Source organism: Coturnix japonica, chromosome 1 (assembly GCF_001577835.2).
Source record: "Coturnix japonica isolate 7356 chromosome 1, Coturnix japonica 2.1, whole genome shotgun sequence".
NCBI classification, from domain to species: Eukaryota; Metazoa; Chordata; class Aves; order Galliformes; family Phasianidae; genus Coturnix; species Coturnix japonica.
This window is the reverse complement of record NC_029516.1, coordinates 129,142,172-129,154,473: the sequence shown is the minus strand read 5'-3', so window position 1 is coordinate 129,154,473 and position 12,302 is coordinate 129,142,172. Positions and strand designations below refer to the sequence as shown.

Genomic DNA, 12,302 nt, shown 5'->3' with positions numbered 1-12,302 from the left:
TCAGCCAGAGGAGAGGAATCCCATACAAACAGACAGGCTGAGCAGAAATGCGATGTCTCCACTAGAACCAAAACTGTATAAACATGAACCCCCTCAAATTGAACACAGGTAAGCATGTGCCACCATGAGCTGAGGCTATTTAGTTCTCCTCCTTAGAAATTTGTTAAAATGTCTCCTTACTCAAAGTATAGCTGGACAGTAAGAAGTACTGGGAAGCCTGTGTGAAAGAAATCAACAGTCCAACTGCTGTGAATAACCATGCTTCTACCAGTTCTGGAGAAAATCAGGATTTATACCCAGAAATTATGTATTCTCTGGAAATGAGGATTAAGACCACTGCCCTCGGGTTTCTATAAGGGCTGTCACCTTATCACCTTCTTCCACTCTTTTATAAGATTCCATCTGGATAGAATTACTTCTCCTTTAGTCTGATGCTGTATTTTTCATGATTTTGAATAGGTTCTAAATAGCATCTGGCCTGGAAAAAGCAGAATTTATTCCATTTTTCTTTTCCCTGAGGAAATACCAGAGATCTATCACCACTGCAGAGATTCTGAATTAATTCCAAACAAAATAAAGCAGCGCTTTTTGCTTAACTGGCATCAATGAATTAATCCGCCCTCATACAGAAGTATTGTTATACTGGCTTTTCAATCTTGGCCTTGGATTTCTTCCTTTACTCTGAAACCCAGTTACTCATATTTATTATCTCAAATCCCTTTTATTCTTCTTAATTGTATTTATTATTTTATGAGATATTGTGGTTAACTTTTAGCTCTAGCAACTCTGAATCTAGAGTGAAAGATGACCAAAATTTCTTAGATCTTTCTGTTGCTTGGTATTTGATTTTCTCATGTTTTCCAGGGCAGTTCTTACTTAAAGAACAAGAAAATTTCCCAAGATGGATTTTAATTGACTGCCATGATGATAAGGCAGACAGAAATAGTCTACACTCTACTGAAAGCATAAACAAAGGATCTTAATGCGCGAGTATACTGAATTAAGTAATTAAGATATTTTATGTCCTTTAGTCATGTAAAACTTCCTTAAAAGTTTCTGAAATTCATTATTTCAGAAATAATGGAAGAATGTGTCAATCTCTTAACAGTGTATTCATTAATTTAGATAATTGTCTATAAATACATTGCATTACATCCATACTGTATGTCTTTCAAGCAAGTAAGGAAGATCTATAATGAGGAAGTTCATGCAGTATATCACTTACCAACACTAAAAAAATAATAAAAACAGTTATAGCATCAGAGAAATCATCAGGAAAAAGCTGTGACTGCAGTTTTAAAAAGATAAGTAATAAGCACAAGGGAATGCTGAGTTAGAAAATTGCCTGGGAAGAAGGTAATGTTTCCCACAGGGAAAAATAAGTCTGGCAAAATAAATAAAAAGATTATATGAATGAGAGGAAAAAAATAAATAAATAAAGAGATATCTTCAAATAACAACAATAACAACACAACGTTTCAGCCTTTAGAAGGAAGTCAGATTTTGTTGATTTCACGGATGGAATAAGATGGAATAAAAAAAACTCAGACAACAGTTAGCTCATTCCAGTATTTCAGTTTGTCAGAGTTAACATCAGAAAATCACTGAGGAGGTGGAGGGACAAGAGGTCAGGGAGTGTGGGCGTCAAGAAGTATGGAAAGATAAAAGAACTTGCAGCAGTCAAAAGAGGCAATGAGTGCCTGATGTGGCTGCCATGTCCTTTCAAATAGAGGGGAATAGCAAGATTTGAAGATGTAATTTTCATAAGACACTTGCCTCCTTTATAATATTAATTCAGAAGGTAGTAGACTTACTAAAAGTAATTTCTGAAATAGTTAAGTCTTGACCTCCATTATAAGATTTTACCCATGCTTTTTTCTTTAGAATCTGCTAAGTAATCACCCCAAATTAAAGTCATCAAAGGTGGCCACTAACCGTGTGCTTTTCATTTCCTAAAATTGTCTTAGAAATCTTGGATCTGATTTTCAGAATACTGAATATTGGCAGCTGTGCCTCATTAAAGCTGCACTTTAGTCTCCTAAGTTATTTAGTGCCAAGTACAGTCAACATTAGCCACTCTCCATGGCCTGGAACAGAACTACCTGAAGTAGAGGCACAAATAGACAGACAGACTCCAGTTTGGAAAGTATGTTGAAACCTGATTATAAAGTAGAGAAACAGATTTGTCTATGCTTATGTGCTCTACTATGTCACAGCTAGTGAACTCTTCTTGATTCAAGGGGCATGCTGTCTCCTTTCTTAAGTACAGTCTGGAACAATGTCAGCCTGCAACTTGTCCTCTTTTGGCAGTATGACTGCTACTTCATTCTTTATTTCTACTTTCCTAATCCAAGCTAGTTGTTACCAACTCTTCAGGCAGCTTTAGTAGGGTCAGCCATGACTTATGCAAGGAGAAGAAAGAATAATTTCACCTGGTGCTGCTGCCATGCATTCCTCAGAAATGAAAACAGTCAGATGTGTGTGTTTTCAAGGTAAAATGATGAACGTTATAAGAAAAAGAAGTCAGTGTTTTCAGGGCAAGAATGAGTAGTATGTTACAAGTAAGGTACAAGCTCACAGGACAAAGAGAAAAAAAAAAACCACAAAACATATTGTTTATTTTGTGATCACCTTTCATTTGTCAAAGTAAACGAGGAGGCACTTGTAAGGAAAGAGGTTTACAACATAAGTGTAGTCCTCACACACAACCTCATTTGAAGTTAGAAGTCAGGTTTGCATAAGGGATAAGTTATTCAGTGTCTTTCAGAAGATTACTGTCTCAGGTATCCAAAAATTAAATTAGATGTCAAACTGTTGAACAGCTAAAAAAATCGGTTTCATGACACCGATTAAGTCAAGGACTGATGTTCAGCCTCAAGTCTCACATTTCCTTAACTCTGTAAACTTGACTTCTCCAAGTTAAACATACTTCAGACAAGCTTTTATTTTTATTTTATGCACTGGGTATTTAACCCTTTTAACCATTCCCTGTAATTCATCTTTTCAATGATCAAAAACTGAACCATAAACACTTTTCTATTTTTTTATTTTTTTTTTCAATAATGCAGTAGTTAGCAACCAAGTACATGCAAAGGAAATTGTGTATATATATATATATATATATATAAATATATATATAAATATAAATATATATATGGCCAACCATAAAATTGTATATTCATTAATCTACATGGAAAAAAACACCTTGTATCTTTTTCAGTTGAATTCATGGAGAGTCTATAGCCATTGATACAAATAATTACATAATGCCCAATCTTCCCTGCGTTACTTATCCCATTTCCTGCTTTCCTAAACTGTATAGGCAAATCAGAGCATTACTGCAAATAAAAATTTTTAAGAAGATTTTTTTCCTCCTTGTCCGTGGAAAAATAAAAAAATCTGCGCTATAAAATTAGAATAAAACATCTCATTCACTAAGTAGGTAAAGAACAGCCACATACTACAATATTGACTAAGAAAATGAGAAAATATCCAAAATTCAATCATCTTTAACAAAACACCATGCAATGTTTAACATATTCTGAGTAATTTTGTAAACTTACTGGATCTGCTGCTTTTAATAATTTCATATTTCATAGCTTATAGGCCCTATTTTAGAAAAAATCTTTAACATGCCAGTTTGCAGTAGTTTGACTTTTTATTCATCACAGTAACAAATGAAGCAATATTTTGCTTTTTTTATAATGCCTATTCTATGTATGTTCTGACAAATTCAATACAGAAATAAAAGGATCCAATTTTGACCAAAGCAAAGCTTCAACTACAAAGCTAATATTTCCCTATCCAAAGAAACAGGAGAACAACAACAACAACAAAAATAAAATTAAAAAAAAATAAAATTAGAATCAGTAGAAACCCACAATGGTTGCCAAGCATATATATCCAATATACGCACTTACAGAAGTGTAATCATATGGGTCATCCCTGTAAGAAAAGGCTACACTGTGCTTCACATTAATCTTAAGTATGTACTGAATAAAAAATGTGATGTAAACTTGATCAAGAGAATAGGATATTAATTGTATTTTCCAAAGAGTGGGTAAAAAGGCTTTTCAGCCTTACATCTAACTATCAGGTCTCAGTGACATATCATCCTAAAACGAGTGAGATTCTGTGGGTAATTCTGCTCATTACTTTATGTCTTGACCAATACGTACACATTCTGGGAAAAGATAGGAGAACATAGAGTGAGCTGATGAAAAACATTAGTGACTTGGCTCAGCCACAAGCAGCAATGCTCGTCCCAGAGCCTCCCCTGCTCTCTTCTCTCTCACTTACACTCTAGACACACACATCCCCACGCCCCCCCCTCTCAAACAGCCTGCCACTCAATGCCTTAATCTGTAATTTAATATAAATCTTTACATTTAAACTTTGCATCTTTCTTGTAGTTCATAACATTTTTTGTGTCCCAAATTTATAGTGGGGAATTTATTTTAATACCATTTTATATCCATTTATGCTAACTGAAATTATATATATCCACTGAATGAACAGTCCCACATTATGCCTGCCCAGGTCAACTCACCCTGGCTGTGTGTCATCGGTCACACAATGGTATGTAAAAGTTCCAAACATCTGCACCCCCAGGATTCCATACAGGAGAAGAAAGAAGAGAAGGAAAATTGAAACACTCCAGATTTGCTCTCCAGAACGCCTGGCAAAAGAAAGGAACAGCACAATGAATGCACAGGCAACATGAAGCCACCTCTGAAAAACTGTAGAATAGGAAATATGCTCACACAGAGAACAGCATTTCATCCCACAGAAAATTTGCCCTTAAGATTGATCTCTTGCTATGTGCCAGAGCTAGAAAATGGAGCCACAATTTTTCTAAACCTCTAAGTGAAAACAATATATAGAAGGGAGAATAAAGGTAAATAGCTTTTGTAAAATCGTATCTAATTAATTACACAGACAAGATGATGAAGTAAAGCTTGTATCAAATAAACTAGAGAAACCCTTTCACATTACTATGACTTTCACTATTACAAGTTGTACAGTATATTTGCGTATGCTTCCATCCATGCGTCTGTAAATACATACTGAAACACCTGCACACATTACAACCTTATTGCTATGCTTTCATATTAATTAAAGATAATTTATTCCAACTGGTTGAAAATCACGAGCTAAAATGATGAGCAAAATGCATTAAGATTTATCTAAATATTTGGTACTTTTGTTTATTTTATAGAAAACTTGGTAATTCCTTTTTTGGCCAGAAATAAACCTTAGGAAGACAAGATACACTAAGCACCATTTTCTCAGCTGCTTATTCAGTCTTCTAAGTCTGTTGTTCTTTAGATAACCACCTTACTTACTTACTTTAAGATATTTGTTATCCTAGTTCTTGGCAGCTCAAAACGAAAATATATCCGGAATGCTCGAATCATGATGAGTGGTCGTGGAATCCGCAACATGCCCCAAGGTGACATCTGATCAACTATTTCTGCAATTTCAAATACCTACGAAAAAATAATTTATTTTGTCTTGATAAACCTGTCCTGTTCCTCTTGGCATCCATGTACATTCTTAGAACTGAAAACTGTATGTGATTTCTATTTTAGTTTTCATCTTCAGTCTTCTCTTGAGACATTTTATGGTTCATTTTAAACATGTTTTTGAAAAGAAACATATTAGTAAAATCTTTAACACATTTCTGAGTAATGAAAACCCCAAAATGCACTCAATATATTTTGCCTGTGTTCATGCTTCTGTCTCAAAGAACTCAAGAATTATGCACTATGCAGTTTACAGTTAAAGCTTCAAACTGATATCTATCTTCTTGACAACAAAGAAATAAACAAGAAAAATACTAAAAGATAAACAAAATTGATAACATAGATATGCTGCAAAGTGTAATGAAAGTGCTAATGAATTTGACACATTATTAAAAACCAGCTTGATCCATGTAGAATTATATTTCCAGATCTCATAATTACTTGCTTATGTTATATATTTTTCATAACTAAGGAAAAATTTATTGAAAGGGTAAGTGAAATAGTTACCTGTAAAACCAGAGACACCCAAAGACAAAAGACCATGAATCCATCAAACACACACCAACGATCCTTTACATAGGAGCTATCCCCCTACAAGACAGAAAGGTTGTTGTCTGATTGCCAGGATTTAGTAACATCATAAACAAAAGTAGTTGGAAAAAAGAAGTCATCTCCGGTAGTTTCATTCTTGTGCAGCACTTCTCCTTAGCTTGAGTCAAAAAGAACTTCTTAAGAGGCCTGTCATTTATACCCAGATGTAATTGAAAAAAAGAATAGATACAAAAAGGAGTACTTGTCTGACCATAGTGTGATACATGCATCTTGACTCAAGGTAGGTTTTCCAGTTGTTTTGGACATTTCCTGAGCAACTCCTTATCATCTCAAACTCACAATTCTTTCTTAAGCCTTGGTAATATGCAGTATGGTGAAGCTTCCGACTTCTATATTATTGGCACTCCACTGATTGTCCAGCACAAGGTATTCAGAGTATACCTTTGCACTACTGAATAAAAGAGACTGAGTACTGTATCCTTGGTCACATGTGTGCTTCCTACCTGTTCTCTGGCTCTGTTTTAGACTTTCTTCAACTAGCTCTCTAAAATAACAGTTTAGCTTGGATTTGGAGATGGTTTAATCCAGAGATCACTCCTAAAAGGCAGCTTAGAGAAGGCTGCAGCAAAGCTCAGTTCCTTCCATACTGCACTCCATTACTGCTCCAGTTTGCACAGTTAGGTATCCCCACATCCCATGAAATTCCCAAAGACATGGAATAAACACTCTCCACAGCAAAGTAAAACACTGCTACTGGCTTATACTATATTTCAGCATAGTATGGAAAAACAAAACAAAACAAAAAAAACAACAACCAACAACATTTATTAAGGAGATTATGTCTGAAGGTTACAGAATTCTGTGGTAGCTCATGGAGCACAGAAGAAGCTGGACATCAAGTGCATATAGATATACGCAGATTGCTGAAGCAAAGACCAGACAAAACTAGATCTAAGAAACATGGATAACCCAGTTTTATGCTATCTTTGAGCAAAAACTTATGCAGAAATATTGATAGGGTACATAAAGAAACATCCCTTTCCAAATGAACTTTCTCACAACAGATTGAAGATACCCCCTCTGCCTTATACATCCTCTTAGTTCTTTTTTTCTGTTTAAGTGTTCTTCCTGTTACAGTGTTATGCACCCCCTTGTCCCAGATATAACTGAATGAAAATAACTGTCAGTTCTCAGAAATCTTGAAGACATTACTAGACTGACTTTTGACAGAAATGTAAATGCATTGTTTCTTATCCCAGAGATAGCTATTTCAGTTGATCTGTACTTGTTTTTAGACAACTCAGCATCTTCATCAATTCAAAAAGCACAGACAAGAAGTTTTGTTTTAATGTAATATTTTCAATGTCATACACTATCCTAGAAAGGATTTATCATTCCTTACAGTAGGTGACAGCAAGATGTATTGTGTAAATAGAGATAAAAATGTTTGTGGGGTTTTTGAAGTTTTATTTCAGTTGCAAAAATTATTTAGGGCAGAAGCAAACAGAAGAAGAATATAAGGGTAATGCAGTAAGTGATCTTCAAATTAAAAATAAAGGGCAGAGAACCATAACATTATTTTCAGACAGGATATTTTCTATCTGACAATCATCTTAAAGTTCTCATCCTACTAACTATGAGAATCATAGTACCATGGAATCATATAATATACTAGGTTGGAAGGGACCTATACAGATCATTGAGTCCAACTCCTGGGTCCACATAGGACCATCCAAAAATCAGACTATACATAGCAAAGGCTACTTGGACTCCAGCAAGCTCAGAGTTATGACCACCACCCAGGGGAGCCTGTTCCAGGGCCTGACCATTCTCTGATGAGACACCTTTTCCTGATATCCAACCTGAAATGATGTCACAGAGTTATCTAGATCGATCTATATACATGACAGTAGGCCAGTGGGCCCCTCCAGCCCCCAGCTAATGGAAAGGGAAAGGGGAAAGGGGTAGAGAGATGGGAGCTGGGCTCAAGGAAACAAACAGAGCAAAACAAACAGAACAGCGGCAACAATTTAAGGAAGAAAACTTATTTTACTAACTGTGATGTCAAAATGCAAGATAACACAATATAATTCAATCTAATTGAAAAATGAGGCTAATAAATCAAGTGAAATAAAAGAGTTTTCCAAAGACCAAGAAGCCTGCTTTGAAATTGAAGGCACCACGGCTTGGAAGCACACCCACACCCGCTGCCAGGCAGTGTGAGAAAGAGTGTCACTTCCATGACGTATTTTCCTCTTTGACCATGAGGTCCTCTGGGACGTGTAGTTCTTTGTGCTCCACATGATGTCATGATGCGGAATACCAGTAGCAAAAATTACAAAACTATGAAATCGCCCCTGAAAAAGGACTGCAAATTAGGAGATAATGGAAGAAGTACTCTTGCATCATAATTTTAACCTGTCCCTACTGAAGAAAGTAGACTTGGTTCAATAGTAATGTCTGAGCTAAGAAAATCTTCATTCAGGGCAGAACAGACAGCTGTCTCAGCTGTTATGCTCAGTAATTATGAAGCAGACACCATTTATTCCTGTTCCCACTCACTAAACAAATCTCCAGTGGCATTTAACAGGCAGACTTCAATTGTACCTATGAACAATGATGATGATTGGTCTTCTAGCTGAAAGACTCACTTTTCATATCCTCGGCACCATTTCTCTAAAGTAAGAAGTTTTCCCTGAGTTGTGCTATACAAATTTGAGCATGAGCTTGTACAGGAGTTCCTGTATTCACTCTCCTCTGAATAATCCCACAAGTACTCACAAAAATCCAAATCTTTTTTTAGAAATTGCTTTCACTCTTCACAATACGCATGGCATGATTGCAACAGCTCTGATCCTTTTCCTTACAGAAGAGGATGTCGTGACCCCTTTTAGCTTTCTCACCACTCACACTGCTTCTCCATATCACTTCTCATGTTAGTTCAGGCCAGCACCCCCTCCGCATCTTTCCAGTGAGCGGCGGGGTTCACTGGGCATCTGGATTACATTCACAGAGACCACTCATTCTGGGGAGTTACTGGACCTATCTGCTTTGCATACCTTGGCTAAATTGTTTTCACCCTTGTCATTTGCTGGCAGTGGGCATGGTGGGGATTCTTTAAAAGTCCTTATACCTTGTATAAGGGATGTTATTCATGGTTGGAAGAATTTTTAAGAAAGATAACATTCTGCTTATTGCAAAAATCAGAATATTCTTTTTAATATGAACCTGGATACTGACTCCTACTTACTTTCCACAAAAAAATCTAATTGAAATTTAACACAGACTAATGTTCACATAATGATAGCACTGAGCAGTGAGTTTCACTCACTTTATTCCAGCTTTTAAAAAAAGTTTTGGGTTTAAATTCCATGCTCGTTAAGTGAATGCCATTCTGTTTTCACACATAGAAAGGAATACAAATGTGTGTGATTAAGTACAAATAGTTACTTATTTACCTAAGGCAGTTAAAGCACTGTAAGGTGTTAACCCCTCATCCTTTTTTCATCACATCTGCAGGAAATGGAGAATTATTAATGAGGTTGTTTTAGGATTTTACTGTGAATGCACTATCCAATATCATTAACATTATGGTTCATAAGTTTTTGAAATGTGGTCTAAGGATCTACAAAAGATGAAGGATTAGTACTGTAGACTAAACTCTCATGCTGTGACAAAATCCAAACATCATAAAGCTATTATAGTTTCTGGCTTTCTACTGTCTGCAGTGGACACTGAAATCTTTAATATACACAGCAAATAAAGAAAGCTTCTCCAGCAGACATACAGTTTATATAGACAGCAAAACCCCTTGCTTCTGACAGTGCAGTTAATGCTGGTCCTTAAAAAAAGTTCTTCAAAAATGTGAAGGTCAAAGTCACAATATAGCTTAGTTAAATGGATTAATCTTTTCTTCATTAACTCTCTATTCATTATTTTGCAAGCATCACTCCTGGTCTCTCCAAACAGTTTTTCCTAATAGCCCTTTAATCTTCTCCCTCGGCATTTATTTATTCCAGGCCAGCACCATTGCCAGACTAGTACAAAACCAAGGAAATGGCATTCTTGGTAAACAGTCCATGTGGAATGGATTAGAGGGCTGCTTCACTCTCAGAGGTGCTCATCTAAATTAATCTGCAATTTGATATTAAAAAACAGTCTGTAATTGCAGTATTCTCTGCCCTGAAAGAACACGTTAATCCTGCCACGGCGATACAGCTATAGGAAAGAGTACCTCAAACTCAACATAAGATCTTAGTGTTCCTTTGCATATTTGTAAACAGGCCCAAAATTAAATCACTTCCCTACACTCTCCCTATTTCACCATTTTTTCTCTAATACCATCACCGTTACAACAACTGAGTACAACATATTACTCATTCCTTCATTTTTGATTTTCACTTGGTATACTGACACCCCTATTACAGTACTGAGATGCAAAACGATAACACTTTCTCAGCTGTAGCCAGCGCATTACAGATAAAACAAAATGACATTATTATGTGCCCTCAGGAGCAGTTACACACATTCACAAAAAGGCTACACTTATAAGACCTAATTCATCAAAAATGTGAGCCAGTATAAAATACAGATGGAACCACAGCCTGGAGCCATATCTCACTTGAGGAAGTCAAACCACGAGAGCAGTCTAATGCCTACCAGAAGGGAAGACTGGTCAGACTACTGGTTTTTAATTCAAGTTTATTTTGTTATCAACCTTGCCAAAGACAAAATTAAATCAACAGTTGAAATACACAAGGCAGCATGCTTGAAGATTGATTATGTCTGCTAATTTTGTTAAGCAATTCCAGTAACTCAGTGGTAAAGCATACAGTTTAGCTGGATGATAGTGCAGTCTGTCAACTTGGTCATTTCTGCCCTGTTTCTCAGGAATGCTACAGGATAAGCAACAAATCACTTCAAGTGAAAAGACTCCTGTGCATCCCTGTTTGCTTCTGGGAATTTCTTTTTCTCTCACATCCTGGACTACAACCTGTTTTCTGAATCTTTTTCTCCCACCTCTTCCAGCTGCCTCTGTGGGAAAGTGAAACGTAAAAGGTGATGTGACATTTGCTCTGATGGTAATCAGATTTATCATCATCTGCTCCGGAAAGCAGATCTGCAGTCTTGGGTCTGTTGTTAGGTGAATGTTATTCACCCAGCCTCAAGGAGGATAGCTGAAAGAGGTCATAAATATGATGCCTAAGCAAGCCTTGGAACAACCAGCTAGCTTGTTCTGCTATGGTTGCTGGATCCTGCCTGTTATGGTGATAAATAAAGCACATCAACACCTCAGAGGAAATTTTTCATATCTTCATGTGGGCTACTCAATGTAGCACTACAAATAGGCATTAAGAGGTGGAAGCTGACACTGGCATTTTAGGAGCAGCATAAATATAGATGAGTAAGTAGAAGGAAAATAAAGAATAAAAGGAATGATAATTTAGAAGGGTCGTTTTCCCCCTTCGTTGTTGTTACCATAATGCAAAAAATCGTGAGCAAGGAAGGAGCACAACTGAGTTGGGGATGGAAGAAACACCCTTCTCCCCAAAGGCCTCATCAGGCACTACTGGAAAAGAGTGAGAACAGAAGAGAGGAACAAAACAGATCTCATGGGAGAATTTTGGTGAACTCCCTCTTCCCTGCAAACACAGATAAAAATATACACACAGAGAATACCTGACTCCTACCCCACCTACACGTACACCCATGTTTCTGGCTAATCTCCAAGCTTCTCCCATATCCTTAAAAACCTTCTCCCATATCCTTAAAAACTTTAAAAAAAGTTCATGGGTTTATTTAGTAGAAGAGTGATGTAGATAAATTCAACCCAGCATCCAAACTGTCAAATACTCCCTAAACCGTCCTCAAGCATAAGATAATTCTGTTCTGAATTCTCCTGCCCTGTCCCCAGATAAAATTATTTTATGTATCAAACATTAGTAGGTTTCTCTCTTTCTAAAATGGGTGGTCACTTCAAATTTAATCCCCTGCAAACATGACAGCATCAATTCAAAATTAAAAAAATATATATATTTAAAAGCCTGTCCTTGAGAAAAGAAGAAACAATAAAAGATCAAGGCCAACACTTCTCATTTCTGTGTGTCTTCTTTTCTTCAAAGTCTCTTCATTCACAGTGCTAGAACTTCTTTAAAATCCATTCTAAAATACATTCACAAAACAGTGATTCATCTGGGAGAGCCAGTGGAATTACAATTGTGAAAC

General features: G+C 36.4%; 1 protein-coding gene across 3 annotated transcripts in view; it reads right to left on the bottom strand.

Moving 5' to 3' along the window:
- NALCN (sodium leak channel, non-selective) overlaps positions 1-12,302 on the bottom strand; it is a 192,773-nt gene that overhangs the window by 159,642 nt on the left and 20,829 nt on the right. For all 3 annotated transcript variants that reach the window (XM_015851496.2, XM_015851499.2, XM_015851497.1), the window contains exons 4-6: positions 6,033-6,116; positions 5,350-5,489; positions 4,550-4,678 (exon numbers count right to left, since the gene is read on the bottom strand). In XM_015851496.2, the coding sequence (XP_015706982.1) occupies positions 4,550-4,678; positions 5,350-5,489; positions 6,033-6,116 (353 nt within the window). The remainder of the gene's footprint in view (positions 1-4,549; positions 4,679-5,349; positions 5,490-6,032; positions 6,117-12,302) is intronic.